This window comes from Phyllostomus discolor, chromosome 2 (assembly GCF_004126475.2).
Source record: "Phyllostomus discolor isolate MPI-MPIP mPhyDis1 chromosome 2, mPhyDis1.pri.v3, whole genome shotgun sequence".
Lineage (NCBI taxonomy): Eukaryota > Metazoa > Chordata > Mammalia > Chiroptera > Phyllostomidae > Phyllostomus > Phyllostomus discolor.
Genome location: NC_040904.2, coordinates 75,980,694 through 76,003,750, shown reverse-complemented (window position 1 = coordinate 76,003,750; position 23,057 = coordinate 75,980,694). Strand labels below are relative to the sequence as shown.

The following is a 23,057-nucleotide window of genomic DNA, read 5'->3' as shown; positions in this document are numbered from 1 at the left end:
GTGGACTTGGCTTCCACCTATTCAGCCATCATACCCAAACCTCCGATTGCTTTTTCCCCCCAGAAAGTTGCTCATAATTTGTGGATATAATTTTTTCTATTCTGTATGATACAAATATTTCCTTCCAATCTGTTGCTTGATGTTGAATTTTGCTGTGTCATTTTTTTGTTGTTACTCGCCTATTAAAATGTTTTTCTTTCCCTTCTGTTTTTTCTTACGTATTCTTTATACGATGCCATTAAATATGTTTTACTTTATTTTTAAGTATATTTTATTGATTATGCTATTAACTATTGTTTCATTTTTTTCTCCCCTTTATCCCTCTCTGCCCTGCACACTCCTCCCTTCAGCTTTCCCCCCACCTTAGTTCATGTTCATGGGTCATACATGTAAGTTCTTTGGCTTCTCCATTTCCCATACTATTCTTAACCTCCCTCTGTCTATTTGATACCTACAAATTATGCTTCTTATTCCCTGTACCTTCTTCTCAATTCTCTCCCCTTTCCCTCTCTGCTGATAACCTTCCATGTGATCTCCATTTCTGTGAATCTGTTCCTATTCTGCTTCTTTGCTTAGTTTGTTATTTGTTTTTGTTTTTTAGGTTCCATTGTTGGTAGTTGTGAGTTTGTTGTCATTTTGCTGTTCAATAGTTTTGATCTTCTTTTTCTTAGATAACTTCCTTTAACATTTCATACAATAAGGGATTGGTGATAATAAGCTCCTTTAACTTGACCTTATCTGGGAAGCACTTTATCTGCCCTTCCATTCGAAATGATAACTCTGCTGGATAGAGTCATCTTGGATCTAGGTCCATGACTTCAACTACTTCTTTCCACCCCTTCTTGCCTGCAAGGTTTCTTTTGAGAAATCAGCTGATAGTCTTATGGGCACTCTTTTGTAGGAATGCTCTCCTTTCCTCTTACTGCTTTTAAGATTCTCTCTTTATCTTTAATCTTGGGTAACTTAATGGTGATGTGCCTTGGTGTGTTCCTCCTTGGGAACTATCTCCTTTGGGTCTCTCTGGGCTTCCTGGACTTCCTGTAAGTATTTCCTTCACCAGGTTGGGGAAGTTTTCCTTCATTATTTGTTCAAATAAGTTTTCAATTTCTTGCTCTTCCTCTTCTCCTTCTGGAACCCCTATGATTTGGATGTTGGAGTACTTAAAATTGTCCCAGAGGTTCCTAAGCCTCTTCTCATTTTTTTGAATTCTTGTTTCTTCATTCTGTTCCAGTTGAATGTTTATTTCTTCCTTTTCTTCCAAATCATTGATTTGAGTCCCAGTTTCCTTCCCTTCACTGTTGGTTCCCTGCATATATTTTTTTACTTTTACTTTGTGTAACCTTCATTTCTTTTATTTTGCTGCCATACTCAGTCATCTCTGTGATCATCCTGATTACCAGTGTTTTGAACTCTGCATCTGATAGGTTGGCTATCTCCTCGTTGCTTAGTTTTTTTTTTTCCTGGAGTTTTGATCTGTTTTTTTCATTTGGGGATTTGTATTTGTCTTGGCACACCTGTTACGTTGTAAAGGGTGGAACCTTAGGTATTTGCTAGGGAGGGGCAACCCACCTCGCTGCCTTGTGGCACTGTATGCTGGGGAAGGGTGAAAGAGGGAAAAATGCCATTTGCTTGGCTTTTGCCCCACTTTCAGCCACTTCCTCCACTATCCACAAGTGAATCGGGCCCTTCCAGTGCTGATACTAGGTTGGGTGGTCTTGTGTATGTCCACAGGGTACGAGCCCTGTGGGCCCCTCCAATGGACTCTCCTGTAAGACTGGAAGTTTCTCTTGCTGCTGTAACTCCTACAGTTTTTTACAGCCAGAGGTTTTGAGGCTTTATTTCCCTGCACTGGAACCCAGGTTTGTGCAATCTGTCTCACTTCCCAGTTGTTCATCTGCAAATGAATGTGGGACTGCCCGTCCTTCAGCCACCACCTTGCCATGTGTCACCACCCCAGGTTCCTGTTTCTGCCCTCCTGCCAGTTTGGGTGAATCTTTCTTCTTTAACTCCTTGATTGTCAGACTTCCATACAGTTAGATTTTCTGGCAGTTCTGGTTGTTTTGTTGTTATATTGGTTGTTATACCTCTTTTGGTTGTGCGAGGAAGTGAAACATATCTACATATGCCTCCATCTTGGCCAGAAGTCCTAAATATCCCATTAAATATATTTTAAAGTAAAATAGTAAAATAAGTATTATAATACCAAATTAAAAAGTTATACATTAGCCATTTTTAATTATATTAATCATCTTTTTATTTATTTGTTTATTTATTATTAAATTACTTTATTATTGTTCAATTAGAGTTGTCTGCATTTTTCCCCCCTCCACTCCCCCCACCCCATTAATCATCTTTTTTAAAAAGGTGGACAAACTCATATATACATACTGGTTTGTCACAATAATAAATAATATTAGTTAATTAGTTTAATTCCCAAAATTATCAATAACTTTGTAAAAACTTACGTTCTTCACATACTCAGGTGCCGTATAGGATTGCTTGATTTTTAAAATTTGACTCATAGTTGATTAAAGAGAATGTTTTATTAATTTTAACTGTGGAAGTTTTAAAATGAAAACAGTTACATCAATAAAAACAGTTGAGGTGGTGAGAAGTGGTCATATTTTCTATAAATCTGGAAGAGAAACCCGAGAGGATTTTGTGATGATGTAGAATTGGGATGTCAGTGGCATTGGGGGTGGGGAAGGAATGAAAGATTGTTTCAAGTTTTTTGGCCTAAGCTCCTAGAAGTTACTATCAACTGAGAGGTTTCAAATGGAGCCAGTCAGATAGAGTGTGGTAATTAGAATTTCTCTGTTATGATGCCATATTTGAGACTTTTTTGGTCACCCAGGTGGGGAAGTCCAATAGTCAACTGGACATATGATCTGAAGTGAGGAGGGAGCCTTGAGCTGAGGATACAGTATATTAGGATACAGCCATGAAACCCAAAGTAACCAATATTTAGAAGTCAGTAGAAGGAAGAGATGACTAGGGCCTGGGCAATGAGATATAAGAATAATGAAGAATGCTTGATGACCTGTTAGTCTGGTTAAACTATTGTACTTAGGAAGCAATAATCACTGCTGTCAAATACTGCTGGTAGGTCAGGTAAAAAGATGACTGATGATTAACCATTAGAATTCAGGCAGCATGGGTGGAGTCACAGACAAAAGCCTGATTGGTGTGTGTGTGTTTGTATATGTGTGAAAGGATGGGAGGAGAGGATATGGGGACTATGAATATAGACAACTATGTCAAGGAGAGCCAAGAAATGGGGGCATTTCTGATAGGATTGAAATGTCCTTCATTAGAGGATGAAGAAGGTTGTAAAGGGCATGATAGGATTAGTCCATGTGGATTCAAGAGCCTTCTGTTTGGACTTGCTTTTATCATGAATTTTTATTTTCCTGTTGGTATGAATAATTAAGTGTGTTAGCCTATCAAGTGTATTTTAAATAGCTGATTGAATTATAATCCTGCTTCAGTGATCATGTAAGTTCTTCATTAAAATTAAGAAAGTAGCTTTAAAGATGGGATGGCTATGGTTTTTCACATAGTCATTTCAGCATGGTGCTATTGCCAATGTAGTTCATAAGGTAAACAGTAAGTATTGTCTGTTACGTATGACCTCTAGCAGGAACTTGAATAATTTGTGTAGATTATTAAAAGCACTGTAGCTGTATACCAAACTTGCTCATTGAGTTGTTAATGAAAATGTTATGTATCTGCATTTTTTCTCAGTTCAACCATACTGATTTTAAATGTCATACAATTTAAAAGAATGAAATGATTTTAATTCTCATTGTTTAATACAATAATATATTTTAGCTGGAGAAATGAAAGATTTATTTATATGAACTTATTGTTTTCCTTCAGTTTTGTCAAAGCAACATGCTTCACAAGTTCTGGTTAGGAAACGCCGTGCAAACGCTTGGGCTGAAGAAGCCCACCAGGGTAATCTTGAAAGAGAGTGCATTGAAGAACTGTGCAATAAAGAAGAAGCCAGGGAGATCTTTGAAAATAACCCTGAAACGGTAAGAACTCATGAAAATTAATGTTAGCTTACCCAAGCATAGAAACAACAGAATATTTCCAGCTTGAGTCCGTGTTCCATTGTTTTCCTTTGTATAGTTAATGATTGGCATATATCATGTTTCACATGTAACCACTTAAGCATTTCAGAAAGAAGTACCTTCAAAGGAAAGTGGACTAGTTAGGAAGACATTATTGCTAAAAGCAATGTGCTTTGACCCAAGTATAATTCAGTTATTGACCTCATGGTTTGTATACTTTCATCCAACCAGAATTTGAGAGTGTTGGGTGAGGGGGAAGACACTTCAAGTATGTGTGTGTGTGTGTGCATGCATGAGTATGTGATTGCATCATTATCATTATACTTCATTAAATGCCTTCATTGCCTTTTTAACCAGCCTTTAAACATAAAGCTTGGTAATAATAGGTACTCAGTGAATGCTTACTAAAGAATTCATTCAACACTGTGTTCCCTGAGTATATTATAATTTATTCTATAAACCCTTGGGAAATTTCCTGAGCCATTTTATGTGTTCAGTGATTCCTGGGCTTAGAATTTATATCTTAGTGTATAAAAGTTTCCAAGTTAGTTTAGAAGAATCTAGTCATAAGCATCCCTAAATATCATACAGAAATATGACCTTATCTTTAGTCCTCTTGTTTCCTGGGGGCAGGTATTCTCTGACATATCCTGTGGGTGGCAGGAGTGTAAATAGTGCCTCTAAGTATTCAAGTTTGATAACCTTTGCGGTTACCTCATTTATTTTTTTCTGAGATGAACTATATAACCAAAGGGAAACGAGGGTGAAAATGTACACAAAGTACTTCCTTTACCTCTGCTATGGCTCTTGGGACCATGAGACTAATTGAGAGATAATGATCAAGAACCATCTCTGTAGTTGGAGAACTTGTCGGAGACAGTAGTAACCTGTGTTCTCTTCAAATCTTTTACCTCCACTTACCCTAGTAGATACCCAAAGATTCAGTTTTAATATTCTCTGGCATTGAATCAAAATGTTTCTCTCAATTTTGTTGCTATTTTGGATAAACAATCAGCAAGACAAAAATATTTTATTTTACACAATATACAGAGTATTCTTACTTTGTAGAAAATAGGTACTTGTACACACATGTGTACATACACATTTAGTTTTATTATAGAAATTTAAATATACCAAAGTGAAAGACCAATATAATAAACCCTGGAATACATTTCTCTCACTTCAGCAATGATCAACAATCTGCCATGATTGTTTTGCCTGTTTTCTACTTTACTCATTCTAATTTTGTTGTGTTTTGCTTGAACATTTTAAAGCAAGTACACATTGCCTGAGATATCATATTATATCACAAGAAATACTTGAGTCTGCATTTCCAACACTGTAGATATGTTCTTATACTGTAGCATATGAGTAGCAAATGAGGAGTGAGGTTGAAGATGATAATGGAGAGGAGGAAAGATAGTTTAGAAGGGAAATTCAGAAGTGTGTTTCTTCTCCACTCATTCTGACATCAGTCTCATTGACAGAAGAGAAAGCTATGACAGAGAAAGGAAGAAATGGGAGAAAGAAAAAAGAAAAAAACATTTGTTATTGCTTCTCACTTGTATGCTGCCCCACATCCCTAATACTCTAGTCCACATTCCCAATCTTTACCCTGCTGTTTCACCCATCACATAATCTTTTGAATCCATTCATTGCTGCTTATCCTCCTGACCTTTGTTCTGTAGAAGGTAACACCACTGTCTGAAATACTTGGTGGGAGATTCCATCCTTATAAATTAGTAGGTAAATGTTGTATAGGTTTATATTTGAGAGGAGGAAACAGTGAGGACTTTGACTGTGTACTGGATGAAGTTATGTTTTGTACTTAATGTTTTGTGTAGAAACACTGGTTTCTCATGAGGTGTTCTTGTGCTAGTAATGTTACACATTAGATACATTATGGTTTAAGAAGGCTTTTGTGAACCATTGAGAACTTTACCATTAGAAATCATTTTTAACTTTTTTCTCTCTCTGGTAAAGTACATTTTTATTCCAAAGTACTGATTTACAGACAACCTTTGCATACTTAACCAATTAATACAAAAGGTATTACTTGTACCTATGATGCTAAAAGATAAATGTCCAGTGTTATTCAACATTTAATCTGCTGTGTGTAATCAGCATGGCACGAAATGTGTCAAATGGGTATCTAATCATTATGGGAAAAATACAGGATTTACAAAAGGGGATGTATATGATTACATTTAATTGCTCCAATAGAACCTGTTTTCAGATTAGAAGCTTTTGAAGCATGATTTAATTGATCAATATTGCCTTAAGCCTAAGAATCTTATTAGCTTAAAGTTACTAGTTATCTACTCCTGGTATATTTTACTATAGAAAAAATCTTATAATGTGGAAATGACATTTATATGTAATTTATTTGTATCTTTAGATTTGGGGTGGTAAACACACAATACTGTGTACAGATGATGCGTTGTGGAATTGTGCATGTGAAATCTATATCATTTTGTTAACTAGTGTCACCCCAATAAATTCAATAAAAAGGAAAAAATTGCATTTGTAAAATAAAAACATTTTAAAATTGTTTTAACTTTATAGTGAAATTTAGGTTTGCTAAGATAATTTATTCATTTTTCTGTCTTTCTAGGAGTTTTTTTATCCAAGATATTTAGGTAAGTTCCAAGGATTTCATTCATATAATTCTAGATATGGAAAGGAACTTAGATATGATCAAACCCAATCCTCTACCTGTATATTTCATCCAACATAGTTTAATTAGCCCTGGGAGTAAGATCCCATTCTCTATGTAATATTGCTGTCCTTTTATTAAACTTACACCAGAAAGTTTTTAATGGTTCTCTAATTAACATGTGGCATTTTGACTTTTAGTCTTTTCAGTTTCCTAATTTCCTGTCTTATAGACCCACTGGGCTAATGTTAAGTTATATTTAGGTCATGGGTTATCTTTTAATGAAAGGAAAGTTCTCTGTACTCTGGAGCTTGTGGAATACACACTTATTGAAATTATCAACAACTTCTCTCTTGGAAACAGCATTTCATCATTTCCTGCGGTACCCCTTTTGTACACAATTCTGGACTCTCAAGGAGTGAGGTGTCCTTTCCATACCCAAATAGATGAGATGATTTCAACTTAATGTCAATTAAAGATAAGAAGATTTTGGTTTGCTTTAATCAAATATAAAAACATTTTGTATTAATATTACTTGGGATAGTTGTCAGCATTCTCCATAATAAAAGTTGAGTGTAATTTATTCACCTCTTTCTGATGGGATTCTCTATAGGTCCAGCCCACAAAGGTGTGCTCTCCATCCTCCTTTAGGCTCAGGATATTCCCCATCTGTTCATCTTTCCCCCACCTCTCATCCCAGCCAACTTGAGCTGCAAGCTTTTTAGAAATGAAAAGTTAATCCTCCTTGGATAAAAAGTAGAAATGTACTCTGATATACATTAATTACTATGCAGCTTAAAATTTATTAATATAAGTTTGTAAGTAACTTTCTATTAAACTCTTATTTCTCTTGAAATTTGAGGGTTTAATTACAGTTTAGGGTTTTACTTCTTGTTTGCTTTTGTTTTATTTCTGAATACCCATGCAAAGAGTCCAGAGACTGTCTTTAGATGGGGTATGTCTCTTCCTTCCCTGCTTTCCTAAGGAAGCTCCATTGAAACTGGTATATACTTATATCTACCTTTCAGAACAATTAACAAATAAGAGCCTAGGACCACTGTGTAGAAGACCCTGTTAGAACCAGGTGCTCTTTTATGTAGCCCTGAAGTGGTTATCCTTTCATTTTTGAGTGTCCATGATGGTCTGAATCTTGTTTGTGTGGCACATCCTGGGCCCAGGAGACTCAACCATAGCATACTACATTTCATTTCACCCTCTCATCAACTGCAGGACCTCAGTTCAGTGGGATCTCTCTTTAGAACTCCATGGCATGACCCATTTCTGTTCAATGGGCTACTAGGTATTTTCCAATTGACTTATTATAATTCTTTTTGTAATTTCCAATCCAACATTTCTCCTTCAAGATCTTAAAATTATGATAATTTTTTCTATGATTTCTTAATTTCCATTTTATTCTTTTCTTCGCTTCCCTTTTCTAGCCACTAATAACAGACTTAAACAGTTTAATTCAAACTTGGAAAGGGGACACTATAAAAATTGTGTAGTGATATTATTTTTGTCTCTGCATATGAAGATACAAGACTTTCTGAAACCTGTATCTGCTATATCTTAAAAGAACAATGGGATATAGATACACATCCATGAAAAACATCTTTTCTTTTATAAAGTTATACATGACTCACTTTCTCAAGGAAAAACTACAGGTCTGTACTGTTAAAGTGGAGAAAAGAGAATAATAAGACTATTTAACCTTCTCACTTTTAGGTAGAAATTTGAATATTTTATCCTAAGGTAGACAGTATTTGGGTATTAAAAATTACAAGCTTGCATTAAAATCATAGCATTAATCCCCATTTCTTAGGTCCTTGTATTGAGACTGTTTTCTAGAGTGTCAACACTCTAGAAAATACATATCTTTGATCACAGAGTGTATTTGTATAAAGATAAATAACACTTCAATACAACATTATGTGTTTTGGAAGAGTACCTTAGATAAAATTTTTTTTCTTTTTTCTCCTTTTATCCCTTTCATCTTCCCCTTTGCTCATTTAACCTAACTTTTTCTTCTCTTTGCCTGTCTTATTTGGCAGCATAGTAGAAAAGCTAAGTATCAAATAAATAAATAAGTAAATAAGATATAGGTTCTAGTCCCAGTCATAAAAATGTCTACTGTCAGGTTATGAATGTAATTTAACATTTTATATATTTAAATATATATTTATACATTAAATATAAACATTAATTACATCATTGATAATTGAATAATTGATGATATATCATGGTTGTAGAACATATTATAATTAATTATATTATATTAAATAATTATAATATGTTTATATATTAAATATAAATGCATTTAAATATATAAATGTATTTAATATATTAAAATGTATAAATATAAAATATATTTATAAATATATAAACATAAATATAAACTTTTATAAAATTTATAAATATGAAACATACAAATATATAAATATATTTAAATACATTTAAATATATGCTATATCTTTTTACCCCAGAGCTATTGGGAATACTAAATAAGTACTTATGGAGATATACTTTTTATTGGATCAAACTTTCTTTAAATGTAACATATTACTTAACCAGTCCATATATGAAACAAAAAATTATTTTTATTATGGTTTATTTTTTATTAAAATTTTATATTTAGGACCTTACTTACACATAGGCATGTGTGATGAATTCCACTGTTGAAAACAGAAAAGAAATGCTCTTAGTTTACCTTTTCTGTCATTTGATGTATAGATTCTGTAGGCCAGATTTTCCTACTTGATAGAAACTTCTATAATTCTGTCCCTGGTAAACCTAATAGTAATTTTACTAATTACCACAGCCTATGCATGGAGCACCTTACAGTAAGGTAAGAACACCCAAGAGATTTCACCACTAATAACGCATACTTTTTGGACAGTGCTTAGATGTAGAGTTTCAGAGATTCAGAAAGACTTCAGTCTACCCACATCTTCCATTACTGCATTGAAAACAGATTTTAGACAAAGTTTAAACTCTGTGTTTTTCAGTCATGTTCTTTTCCTTAGAAAATAGAATAAATAACTTTACCATCGACATTGACCTTTAAAATATCACCTGATAGAGTGGAAGATTCTATTAATGTGAGAGGAACTTCTTGAAAAGAATGCTAATTAGGAGCCTAAATATAAACATTAGAAATAATTTTTAATTTCTTGTTCTTGCCAAGTTGGTGAGTTAGCCCAGAGTGATGACTTCTCTTAAAATCATCTCAAGAGAAACAATAGCATTCTAGGCACTAATAATAACAAAATAAAAAATACAACAAGAAATACAAGAAACCTGTGGGTAGACTAAAAGCCAGCTTGTCCTAGTATGTGCATGTGGGAATTGGTGATGAGACACCATTCAGAGGATAGATAGGAATTTTAAAAAATGATCTAAACATTCCAACCAAATAAAAAAACATTTAAAAGTAAACCCTGAGTAACAAGAAATAAGGAAATAACAAAAATAGGGCTAGAAATAAGCTAAATGGAAAACAACAGAGAGAGTAACAAAACAAAATCTCATTGTTTGAAAAGTATAATAAGTTAGACTGACCTCTGGCAAGAATAATCAAGGAAAAAGAAGAAAAGGAAAGAAGGAATGCCAGAACAAAGTATAGGATAAAAATGGGAAATACTGTAAACCCCAATATAGATGAGATTTGTGATCATAAAATAAATATGGATCATCATATGGATAAAATAAAATATATCATAAAGTATTACAAACAGCTATAAAACTATATTTAGAAACTGGATAAAATGGGTGCATTCCTAGAAAAATATTGAACATCTTTAATTTTACAGGAAGAAATGGAGAACTTGGTTGTACAAATGAGTACTAGATAAGCTAAAATCCCAAAGCCCTCTCCTCTATAAGCTCCCAAATTCAGATCCAGATGTTATTTAGGTGAGTTCTTCCACATGTAAAGAAATTATTAAAATTTCTCTTATAAAATTGTCTTGGAAAATAGGAAAAAGATCTATGCTGTGAGCTAATTTGAAAAGACTGTTATAATTTTGATTCTCCAACCAGATAAGGATAACACAAAAAATACAAATACAATTTCTTCCCATTTATAATTTAAGTCTAAATAAAATGTCCCATCTAATGTAAAGCATATTAAACATAATACATCATGGTAAAGTAGGTTTTATTCCAGAAATTCAAGAATGGTTTAACATCAGAAAATTCATTAATATAATTCTCCACATAAATAGTTTATTACTACCTCAGTTCACACAGAAAAAGCAGTTGATACAGTTCAACACTTAATTGTGATAAAAAAAAACTTTTAGCAAACTATGATTATAGAAGAACTTTCTGAAGTTAGTAAAGGTTATATAGAGTAACCATATAATTTATCTTCCAGATTTTTATATTTTGTCTAGGACTAATTCTTTGCCATATAAATGTCAAGTAAAAAGTAAATAAGACTCTCCTGGGTAAGTTGGCATGTGTGGTCATGCTGATGATACACAGACAACCTGGAAGGAAGAAATGAAGGAAGGAAGGAAGGAAGGAAGAAAGGGGAAGAGGAAGGGAAAGGGAAGGAGGGAGAAGGAGGAAGAATGGAAGGAAAAAGGAAAGGAAGGAAAGAAGGAGAAAGGAAGAAGGGGAAGGAAGGAAGGAAGTAAAAAGAATAAAACCTACAATAAACATTATACTTAATGGATAGATGCAGTCTCTTTCTGATTGAGATCCAGGACAGGTTTACAGATAATTCAGTAAGGAGAGAAAAATAAGAATTGTGTAGATCATGAGGCAAACTATATGTCTATAATTATGTGTTTGTAATTGATATGATGATACACCAGAAACAAACAGTATCCATAGACAGAGTATTAGAACACGTAAGAGATATTAGATAGTTCTAAGTCTACCCCATAAAAATTCAGTAGTAGTTCTTTACACAGTAGTTCACTAGAAAATAAAAAGTTGATACCATTCACAAATCCCATAGAATATCTAGAAATATCTTAAGTATATATAAAACCTCTGTAGGGAAAGCTTTGAAAGTCAAACTAAGGATATAGAAGATGAACTGAAATTATAGAAAGATATTTCATGCTTCTGAATTGAGTGATGCTATAAAGAGATCAAGTAACTTACGTATTTGGAGCAATCCTTTTTAAAATTCCAGCTGGATTTTTTAAAGGAATTCTGTATTTAAATCAGGGAGTAAAAATCTATACATGCCTAAATTAATCTTAAAATTGCACAGTAGGAAACACCTCACCAAATATAAATAATACAAAGCTGTAGAAAGAAAACTACTTGCTACTGTCAGAGGAACATGTACACTAATGACTGTAACAGAGTTCAGAGACAGATGCCTCTCTATTTGGCAACCTAATATTTCATAAAGATCATATCACATACCACTTTGAATGTTGAGAAGATCATGGTGGGAAGACTGGCTAACTATAATCAGAAAAATAAATCTGTGTTCCTAACACCAAATGTAAAAATGGATGGTAGATGAGATAAAGTCACAAATGTTAAAGTAAAACTATGGAATTAAACAAAAACTGTGTGAGACTATTTTCACAATTAATGGCATGGAACAAAAATCTTCAAATGCAAAAACCATAATGCCAAATAATTGGTAGATTTGATTACACAAAATTAAGAACTTCTCTTAAAAAACAGATATAAAAATAAGGTTAAGAGACAGATAAAAGGCCCTGGCTGGTGTGGCTTAGTTGTACCAACTGAGCTCAGATGGAGCACTGTCCCCTACATCAGAAGGTTGGGGGTTCAATTCCGATCAGAGCACATTCCTAGGATGTGGGTTCGATTCTTTAAGGGGCACATACAGGAGGCAGCTAATTGATGTTTCTATCTGATGTTGATGTTTTTCTCTGCCCTCCCTTCTTCTCTCTCACAAGACAGTAAATATATTTTTAAGAAGGAGACAGATGAGAGAATAAACTGATATTTATAAACATTTTTAAATTTCTGCGAACCCACATAGACAATAAATAAGTGCCAGTAGAAAAGTGGTTACAAAATAATAAAATATTCAGAGAGGAAACCCAAAATATTTTAAAATGACATGAAGTTATGCTCCATCTCCCTGGATATCAGAAAAACAATGAGATGTCACTTTATTACCTATTCTGCAACAATTAGAAAACCAGGATATGGAAATTCTTTTTATTTTATCTTTACCTGAGGATATGCTGACTTATCTTAGAGAGAGGGAGAGACATCAATGTGAGAGAAACATTGACTGGTTGCCTCTCATAGGCAAGTGAGAAACATTGATTAGTTGCCTCTTGTACTCAATCCAACTGGGGACTGAACCCTCAAACTAAATATGTGCTCTGACTGGGAATTGAACCCATGACCTCCTGGTTTGTGAGACAGTGCTCCAACATACTGAGCCATACTGGCTAGGACAGGATATAGAAATTCATATGCACTGCTTGAGAGAATGCACCTAGCCACTAAGTTTATGCCTACTGAATGATCCTACAATTCCAGAAACTCCTCAGAACCTATTCCAAAGAAATTGTTTATGAAGTAATGAGACATGCATGAAGATATTCATTGCAGTGCTACTTTTATAGAGGTGGGAAATTGGAAGCAATCTGAGTATTGCAGGTAGCAAGGATTTTTTAAATGGTGATTGCATGCCATGAGTAATGTTTAACAGTTAGAAACAGTAAATTATATGTTGTAGCATGAATAGGTCATATGAATACAATGCTAAATAAGGAATGTCAGAGAACATGATTTATAATATACAACCATTTACAGAAATGAAAATTCATGGACACGAAATTATAAATACATGTTTTATAAGAATACATACAAATAAAAATACACATTAACTCATTAGAATAGTTGCATAAGAGGTAAATGGGGATGGAAATGGAAATAAAAAGACATATTTTTAAAAGCAGCAAGCAACAGGCTTTACAGAGATAAGTAATAGTAATGTATCATCAAGAGAGGAGTATGAATAACTCAGTCTTCCCACTTCTGAAATTAAAATAAGCAAACATTTAGACTTTCATGTGATGGCACCTTCTGTCATTGAAAAAGAAAGGGCTGCAAGATGGCAGCATAGGTAAGCAAGGCTCATGGCCTCTCACAACTACATGAAAATTACAGCCAAAATATAGAACAACCATCACCCACAACTGGCAGAAATCTAGTTGAATAGAAATATGACAACTGTGGAATATCTAAGAAACTACATCCATCCAGCCTGGTAGGAGGGGCAGATCATGGAATGGGATAGTATCACATCCATGTGTGATGGATAAAAATTTGGGAGGAATATTTTGGGAGTGAGGACTCTCAGCCCCACACCAGACCCTCCAGCTTAGGGTTCTAGTACAAGGAAGATAAGTCTCCATAACTTCTGGCTGCTAAAATCCATGGGGATTGAGTCAGTGGGAAAAACTCCTGGAGTCCCACAAATTCCCCTAAAAGAACCCACATGTGAATTTACACAGACACATTCCCTCTGAGCTTGAGCACTGCCAGGGTAACAGCTTGAAAGGCAGCAGTGGCAAAGGGAGGGACTGAACTGAGCTGGGGGACAGCTTTCTCCCAGACTGAAAGGCAGACAGAGGCCATTGTCAGTTTTCTGAACCCTCCCCCCATGGAGCCACACAGCCTACAGATGCGTGCCATATCGGAGACTACATCAACCTGGCTAACACTGTTCGCCCAACCCTGGAGATCCCTTGAGACTCTGTTCCACCCAACTTACAGGGCCATCCAAACTGTTAACTGTGACTTTTACATATGAATGGCTGGAAAAGTCACAGTTAATAGTTGGTTCATCTTTCATAACTTCCTAAATAATATCAAACTGGCAATAGCTAAGTGACCCCAGGCCAAGTACTAACAGCAGCCAGCTTAGATTCATAGTTGGCTTCCACTGGGAATCTCCAAGCCCATCACAAGTAGCAGCCATCTCAGATTGCTTTATAGCTCATGCAGGTTGGCCACAGGCAGAACACAAGTGGGGGATGACCTTGGCCTGCCCCACCCAGGAAACCCTAGAACCTGCACACCCAGTGGACAGCTACAGACTATGTGGGAGCACCCTGCCTTTGAATAGCTGATCCTCCATGGAGGGTAGAGTTTTGTGGTCAGTGGTCATAGCCATTCCTTGCAGCTGACTGGCCTGGGTAAATCCCTCCATTGACTTGCCAACAGCAATCAAGCCTCAACTATAAAAGGAGGGTATACTCATCCCACATGAAGGGTGTACCTTGAGTACCCAGCTTGAGTGATAGGGGAGGTTGTGCTGCTGGACCTTGTAGGACACCTGGTACATTAGGCCATGCTTCCAAGAGAGGGGGTCGTAGCAGCTCTACCTAATATATAGAAACAAACTCAGGGAGGCTGCCAAAATGAAGAGACAAGGAAACATAGCTCAAGTGAGAGAACAGATCAAAATTCCAGAAAAAAGCACTAAACAAAATGGAGATAAGCAATCTATCAGATGCAGAGTTCAAAATACTAGTTATAAGGATATTCAAGGAACTTACTTAGGACCTCAACAGCATAAAAAGATCCAGTCATAAACCAAAGACACACTAATTGAAATAAAGAATGATGTACAAGGAAACAATGGTAGAATAGATGAAGCCAAGACTCAAGTCAATGATTTGGAACATAAGGAAGAAAAAAAATCAGAATCATACACACACAGAAAAAAAATCCAAAAAAGTGAGAGTAGTGTAAGCAGTGTGTGGGAAAACTTTAAGAATTCCCACATTTGCATCACAGGTGTGCCAGAAGGAGAAGAGAGCAAGAAATTTGAGCTCTTTGAAAAAGTAATGAAAGAAAACTTCCCCAATTTGGTGAAGGAAATAGACACATAAGTCTAAGAAGCACAGAGAGTCCCACACAATATGAATGCAAAGAGGCCCACTTCAAGACACATCATAATTAAAATGACAGTGTTTAAAGATAATGGGAGACTCTTAAAGGCAGCAAGAGAAAAGCAGTTAGTTACCTACAGGGGAGTTCCCATAAGACTGTCAGCTGATTTCTCAAAAGAAACTTTGTAGGCTAGAAGGGATTGGCAGGAAATATTCAAAGTCATGAAAAACATATCTACAGCCAAGATTGCTCTACCCAGCAAACTATCATTTAGAATCAAAGGGCAGATAAAGAGCTTCCCAGACAAAAAAACTGAAGTTCATTATCACCAAACTATTATATGAAATGTTAAAAGGACTCATTGAAGAAAAAGAAGATCAAGACTATGAACAAAAAACATGGCAATAAATACATATCTATTAACAATTGAATCTAAAAAACAAAGTAAGCAAACAAAACAGCAGAGATGAATCATGAATATGAAGAGCATTTTGATGGTTGCCAGATAGGGGGGTGTGGGGGAATGGGTGAAGAGGTGAGAGGATTCAGAAGTATAAATAGGTAGTTACAGAATAGCCATGAGGATGTAAAATACAGTATAGGAAGTGAGTGGCCAAAGAATTTGCATGCCTGAACCACGGACATAAACAATGGTCTGGGGTCAGTGCATATTTCACCTAGCATAATGTTCTCCAGGTCCATCCATACTGTCGCAAAGGGTAAAATTTTCTCCCTTATTACAGCTAAGGAGTATTCCATTGTGTAAATGTCCCATAGTTGTTTTATTCCCTCATATACTGATGGCCATTTGGGATGCTACCATATCTTGGTGATTGTAAATGATGCTGCAGTGAACATAGGGATACTTATGTTCTTCGAATTCGTGCCTTGGGCTTCTTTGGAGTTATTCCCAAAAGTGGGATTGCTGGGTCAAAAAGCAGGTCCATTTTTAATTTTCTGAGGTATCTCCACATTGCTTTTCACAGTGGCTGCACCAGTCTGCATTCCCACCAACAGTGCAAAAGGGTTCCCCTTCCTCCACATCCTTGCCAGCACTTGTTGTTTGTTGATTTATTGATGATAGCCATTCTGACATGTGTGAGATAATATCTTTTTGTAGTTTTAATTTGAGTTTCTTTGATAATTATTGACATTGAGTATCTTTTCATATGTCTGTTGGCCATCTGTGTGTCCTTTTTGGAGAAGTGTCTATTCAGGTCCTTTGCCCATTGTTTAATTGGGTTGTTTGTTTTTTTCCTAATTATTTTAAAGGCTGTAAGTATTTTTTCTCTATTATCTCAATTGTTATTTCTTCCAGATTGCCATATCTAATTTCAAAAGGTCGGAGTGAGGAATAAACTGAATACAGTAAACCTGTTTTGCTTTGTAATATAGAGGCATTATGCAAATATTATGTTAGTCTCTATGCAACATTGGAAGAATTGGAAGTTGTCTACAGCAACCAGAAACACTATTTCTATTGATTTAATTACAGACATTTTTTATATCAGACTCTGGTCTACAGATTTGAGGATAAATGTAGGTCTCTGCTACAGAATTAAGAACATAGATTTGTGACAATAAATTTCTTTGCCAATTCAGGATCTTTTTTGCCTCTGGCTTTAAGGTTCTACTCCAAAGAAAAGCTTCCATAAACCTATTTTTCATAATTCTGTATTTTTGCAATCTTGTTTTTGAATGCTGAATCCTGTAAATCCACAGGATCATAATTTCTGCCATGATTTCAGATCAAGTAAGCAAGTATACTCTAACAAAATTACATTTGTTTGTATTTACAGGTTGTCTTGGCTCTTTCCGAGCTGGGTTATTCACTACTGCACGTCAGTCAAGTAATGCTTACACTGACCTAAGGAGCTGTGTCAATGGTAACCATCACTGCAGTCAATTTAAAAACCAAACCAAACAAAAACCTGCATGTAAAGCACACCCATGAAAATAACAATGTTTAAAAATTAACAAATGGACCCTTGAAGGTTATGCCCAAAAAGGAGTTATTTTCAAAATGCATTTAAAAAATGTTTTTCTTGTATAAATGCTGCTGTTTTAGGCATAATGATTTCCACCTAATGTTTAAATTAAACCGTGTGCCTTGTTTACTAAGTTTAAATCACTGACATCAGAATTTTATACCCAACAGCTATATTTTGACTGTTGTTGCATAATCATGTAGTATGACCAAATGTTATAGTTGAATAACAGATCAAAATGGAGCCATGTTTATTCTTCTGAGTTCTGGTATCAAGAACATAAATGTAGAAAATGTTATGATACCAAATTAGTCTTCTCCCTCTGAAGTTCACATAGGGTCTAGTACATTATCTGTCTCTGCTTTACCAGTTTCCCAACTGGGAGTCAGAGAGAAAAAGGTGAAATTTCAAGATGTAATTTGGGATGTACCCAGTACATTAGATGTTCTCTAATTTAAAGTAAGTTTTACTTACATACGTAAAACTGTTTGAACACATATATTTAATTCACAGTTAATCTTTTTTCAGTGTACCAAAGCGCAGGGAAATAATTTGATAACAATTCCCTGATTACCTTTTCTATCATTTTAACTAATACCTAATTTATTACTACATTTCCAAAAAACTGTGAACTTATAAGAACATTTTTTTTAAAAATTCAGTAATTAAGTTTCAACTAGGTTAAAATTTTTTTTTTCTTTGCAAGTAACAAGTTTTTTTTTAGCTACCTTAAGCAGAGGGGTCTGTATTGGAAGAATGGAAGGAACACCCAGGGCTTGAGAAGGAAGTATGGAAATGTGCAGAAACCAAGGGACCATTGCAGTGTCTGGTGAGGAGAGAGAAACCACAAATGAGTAAAGAAACAAATGGGCATATCATTTAAGATAGTGATAAAGTGTTATAACATTTTATGATGATTATGCCCCACCCCTAAGAATTACAGTACTCTGTTACCTGTTGTTTAATGTCCAAAAACCATTGTTTCATGTATTTTGACCAGAGTTCTATGTAGTTAATGCAGGGAGATAAATCTGGCCCCTGTTACTCCATTTTAGCCTACATTGGAAGTCCACATTTTTTTTCCTATTGATATTGAGAGTACTTTTGTTCTGCATATCTCACAGAATTGGTTTGAGGGTCAAATAAGGTAATATATATGAAAATATCTAAATTACAGTTCTAAAATAATGTACATATTTAGAAATATAAAAATAGTTTCCTTTTGAAAATAATAAAGATTTGTCTCTTGGATTCACTACTCTATGAAGAAGTATTACATGAAGGAAGGAGTTACAATATTTTTGGTTTATTATAGATTTATACACAAGATTTCTATTAAAGAGCATATAATTTATCTCACCATGGCTTATGGTAAAAAATTAAATAGATGTCTGTTTCCTTTAGCCATTCCAAACCAGTGTGAGCCTCTGCCATGCAATGAAGATGGATATGTGAGCTGCAAAGATGGCAGAGGTACATTTACTTGCATTTGTAAATCTGGTTGGCAAGGAGAGAAGTGTGAATCAGGTATGTGTCATAATAAACCCATCTGGCTTATCTGGACTGACCTCCTGAAAATTTTTTTAAGGCTTTATCACTTTAAAAAATAATTTATTTTCCCCTTTTCAGATATAAATGAATGCAAAAATCCCTTTAATATAAATGGAGGTTGTACTCAGATTTGTGTTAATAAACCTGGAAGTTACCACTGCTCCTGTAAAACTGGTTTTGTTCTACTTTCAAATAAAAAGGACTGCAAAGGTAAGAGCAAGAGGGTAGAATAAGAAGGTACTCACCATGTGAGAGTAAAATTTAGTTAAAGAAATTTCCACAGGAAATTCTTGTAAAACTCTGTGGTTATAAGCTGTTATAGTAAATATACATTATTATCTACTTGAAGCCTTGTGATATTATGGTACTACCTTTTAGTTTATTATTTATAGGGAATTTTATCATTTATATTTTATTGTTTTCTTGTAGTTTGTTATATTGTTTTCTTGTGTGTATATGTGTGTATACACATGTGATTACATTTTAATAAAGAATTTCATTATACGGTGATAAAGTGAAATTTCAGTGCAAGTTCTTGCATACTACAGTGTTTGAAAAATGGTTGTTTATACTTTCTTTTTCAGACTCTGTATTATTAGTTCCTTTATTTCAATAAGATAAACAACTATACAAAGAAATTCAGCACAATTGTTAGTAACTTCTTTATTGTAGTTTATATTTCCTTGTCAGCACCTTTCTAATTTCTAATATAAAGGCTTCCTCTTGCACCTCATTTCTGGTTGTGGTTTTGGAAGAATGAAGAACTGATTTTCTGGCCCTGGCTGGCGGAGCTCAGTGGATTGAGCGTGGGCTGGGAACCAAAGTGTCCCAGGTTCGATTCCCAGCCAGGGTACATTCCTGGGTTGCAGGCCATAACCCCCAGCAACTGCACATTGATGTTTCTCTCTCTCTCTCTCTCTCCCTCTCCCTCTCTCCCTCTCCCCTCCCTAAAAATAAAATAAATAAATAAAATCTTAAAAAAGAACTGATTTTCTTTCTTTTTATACATACAAGAGCACATTATTATTCATAAATCTTAATTTTTTAAAATTTCAGACTTAAATAATTCCTGTCAATTTAGCTTAACAGTCATTTTACTAGTTTATTTCTTTTTTTTCTTTATGCTTCTCTTTTCCCCAAGTTTTGACCTTTTTCTTTCTGTATAATGTCTTTTCCGTTAGGCTGCTTTAACTGCCATAACTAAATGTTTAGGTGTAAGTGCTAGGTGTGTGGATGACTAAAAATGAAATTTTCTCGCCTGAATTTAAATTTTGCCTTTAGAAACTGAAAGTAAGTTTTCTTTCTTCCCTGTACTTCCTTCCTCTCTTCTTCCCTCCCTCCCTCCTCTCCTCTCCTTTCCTTCCTTCCTTCCTTCCCTCCTTCCTTCTTTCTTCCTCCCTCTCTCCCTTTCTTTTTCTTCTCCTTCTCCCCCATTTGCTCTGTCTCTTCCTGCTCCTCCTCCTCATCCTGTTCTTGCTACAAGGTTAAAAAATAGTAAATTAAAATGTAAAATTTTCTTGTTCAACTCCATTTCTATCTACTTTGGTAACTCCGCTAAATTAAATAGTCAAGGAATGGTCTGTCCCTCACTACACTGTAGTGTTCAGTATAGTGTAATTTAGTATAATATTATTTAAAGCACATTTAAATGACTAAAGTGAACTATATTAACTAATAATTTCTTCTAAGCACATACCTAATTTGTGACCATATATCTTTCTTGGTTGCCTTTTTGAAAGTCTGTTTCATGTTAGAAATTTAGAACACCAATGTCATTAGAACACCTGTTATAGAAAAACATCAGAATGCAGGACACCATATGTATGCCATAAACAAATAATACCCACTCATACATCTATACTTAAAAACTGAATAGTCTGTCCTGAAAAGCTCGTGATTTACATTTTTAATTAAAAGGCACTTAATCGTTATATACTGAATTTATACATGTGTTTGTAAATTATTATAGAAAGTACTTACAAATAAGAATGTCCCCAATGACTAGAACCTGTGGTCTTCATTTGCATAACTTTTTATCCATGATAGCTAAGGAATACAGTACAGAACTATTAGAAGAATATGTATACAGCTATTATAGTAAGGCCTTTGTCAACATGTGAATATGCTTGGATCAGGTTGCCAGTAAATGTCTAAAAATTCAAGAGTAAAACCTCTCATCAGTCATTTGATGTCACTGTAGAGTCGTAAAATCAATGGGCTATAACCTCAACTCATATGACTTAAATAATTCCTTGCAATATTTCTCAGACCAAATAATGTAGGCATATGTTTTTATTTTCTTTTAAAAATACTAAATATTTTATTTTGAAGTAACTGTAGATTCACATGCTGTTGTAAGAAATAATAAAAAGAGATCCTGTATACCCTTTACACAGTTTTTCCCAATGGTAACATTTTACAAAACTATAGTACATGATCACATCTGGGATACTGACACTAATACAGTCAAAATACAGACAAATTCCCTTACCACAAGGGATTGATTCTATTATTTTTGTGCATGTCACTCTAAATAGGGTAATGTCTAAAATTTTGGCTAGTATTCACTTGAAAAATTGAACTCTCAACTTTTTAGAGTAGAAAATACATTTTTCAATCTAACTTTTGACCTTCTTCAGAGAGTACAGATGAGGAAAGTTCACTTATAATTAGATCTCCATTGAACTGTTTCTGTCATTTGTTTTTCTTTTTTTCACAGGTGTTTATCTAGTAACTAATTGCAATCAATATTTTGTCTCCTTCTATACTATATAATACAGTAAATGCATCTGAAATTTCAGGAATAATTTAGCACTAAAATTTGTATTGGATTAACTGCAGATTTGTAAATACTTTAAGACCTTATTCAATCTTATTTTATTTTGTTTTATTTTTAATTTTTACTCTATTACAGTTTTCCCAATTTTCCCCCTTTGCTCTCCTCTGCCCAGTCCAACCCCCTAACCCCTACTCCCCAGTCACCAATCTCATTTTAAGTCTGAATCATTCTTGAATATTTTAGGCAACAATAATGGTATGCAGATTTAGCCATTGTCCATTTCCAAGGGATAAAAACATAAGACTGATAAACTGGCCCATTTTTATTTTTTATATTTGTGATAACACAAAGAATACACTTTTAAGACCATAATTCAGTAATGTATATTTAGGAATACATATTAAGAATATGGTGAATCCCTTATCTTACTTATTTTAATACTGTAACCTGGTAGATAAGAGAGTAAAGTCCTGTTTTTCTTTTACATAACTACACAGGAACATTGCAAACATCAGTCAGATTGTTTGCATTTGCATAAAGATATATTTAGTGAACTAAAATATGGTGATAGATTTAATATTTTGCTATTCCCAGGCCACTCTTTGTCTTATTTCATATATTAAACCAGGTCCAGGAAACACAGATCAAGGGTTCTTTGCTAGCATGTTCTGATATGAGAAAAATGTTCTTTAACATATTGGTTTCATTTATAGATGTGGATGAATGCTCTGTGAAGCCTGGCATTTGTGGCACAGCTGTGTGCAAGAACTTACCAGGAGACTTTGAATGTGAATGTGCTGAAGGTTACAGATACAATCCCACATCAAAGTCTTGTGAAGGTAGAGTTGTGGTGGTGTCATTGTTGATGGTGCAGAGAGTGGGTTTGAACCCTGATTTAATGTTAGAAGTGTTGGTTCTGTTTGACATCAACAATCAGATTTTCTAAGGTGCTGAAATTCATCTTATAGTTTGGTCAGTTGAGTAATCATTGGCTTCCTTCCAGAGTAAAAGTATATGTAAGACACATGATCATTAGGTTTAGTGTTATGTGCTCTGATTGGTTGTCTAAGCTAAATATGGATTGGAGACCTCACACGTATGAGAAAAGCAAAATACACACATTTTTACACCATTTAAATAATATTCAAAGA

The 23,057-nt window shown here is 34.5% G+C and overlaps 1 protein-coding gene across 1 annotated transcript in view; it reads left to right on the top strand.

Moving 5' to 3' along the window:
* PROS1 (protein S) overlaps positions 1–23,057 on the top strand; it is a 73,423-nt gene that overhangs the window by 21,985 nt on the left and 28,381 nt on the right. The window contains exons 2-7 of the mRNA XM_028504467.2: positions 3,880–4,037; positions 6,691–6,715; positions 17,388–17,474; positions 18,981–19,103; positions 19,206–19,337; positions 22,620–22,745. Coding sequence (XP_028360268.1) covers positions 3,880–4,037; positions 6,691–6,715; positions 17,388–17,474; positions 18,981–19,103; positions 19,206–19,337; positions 22,620–22,745 — 651 coding nt within the window. The remainder of the gene's footprint in view (positions 1–3,879; positions 4,038–6,690; positions 6,716–17,387; positions 17,475–18,980; positions 19,104–19,205; positions 19,338–22,619; positions 22,746–23,057) is intronic.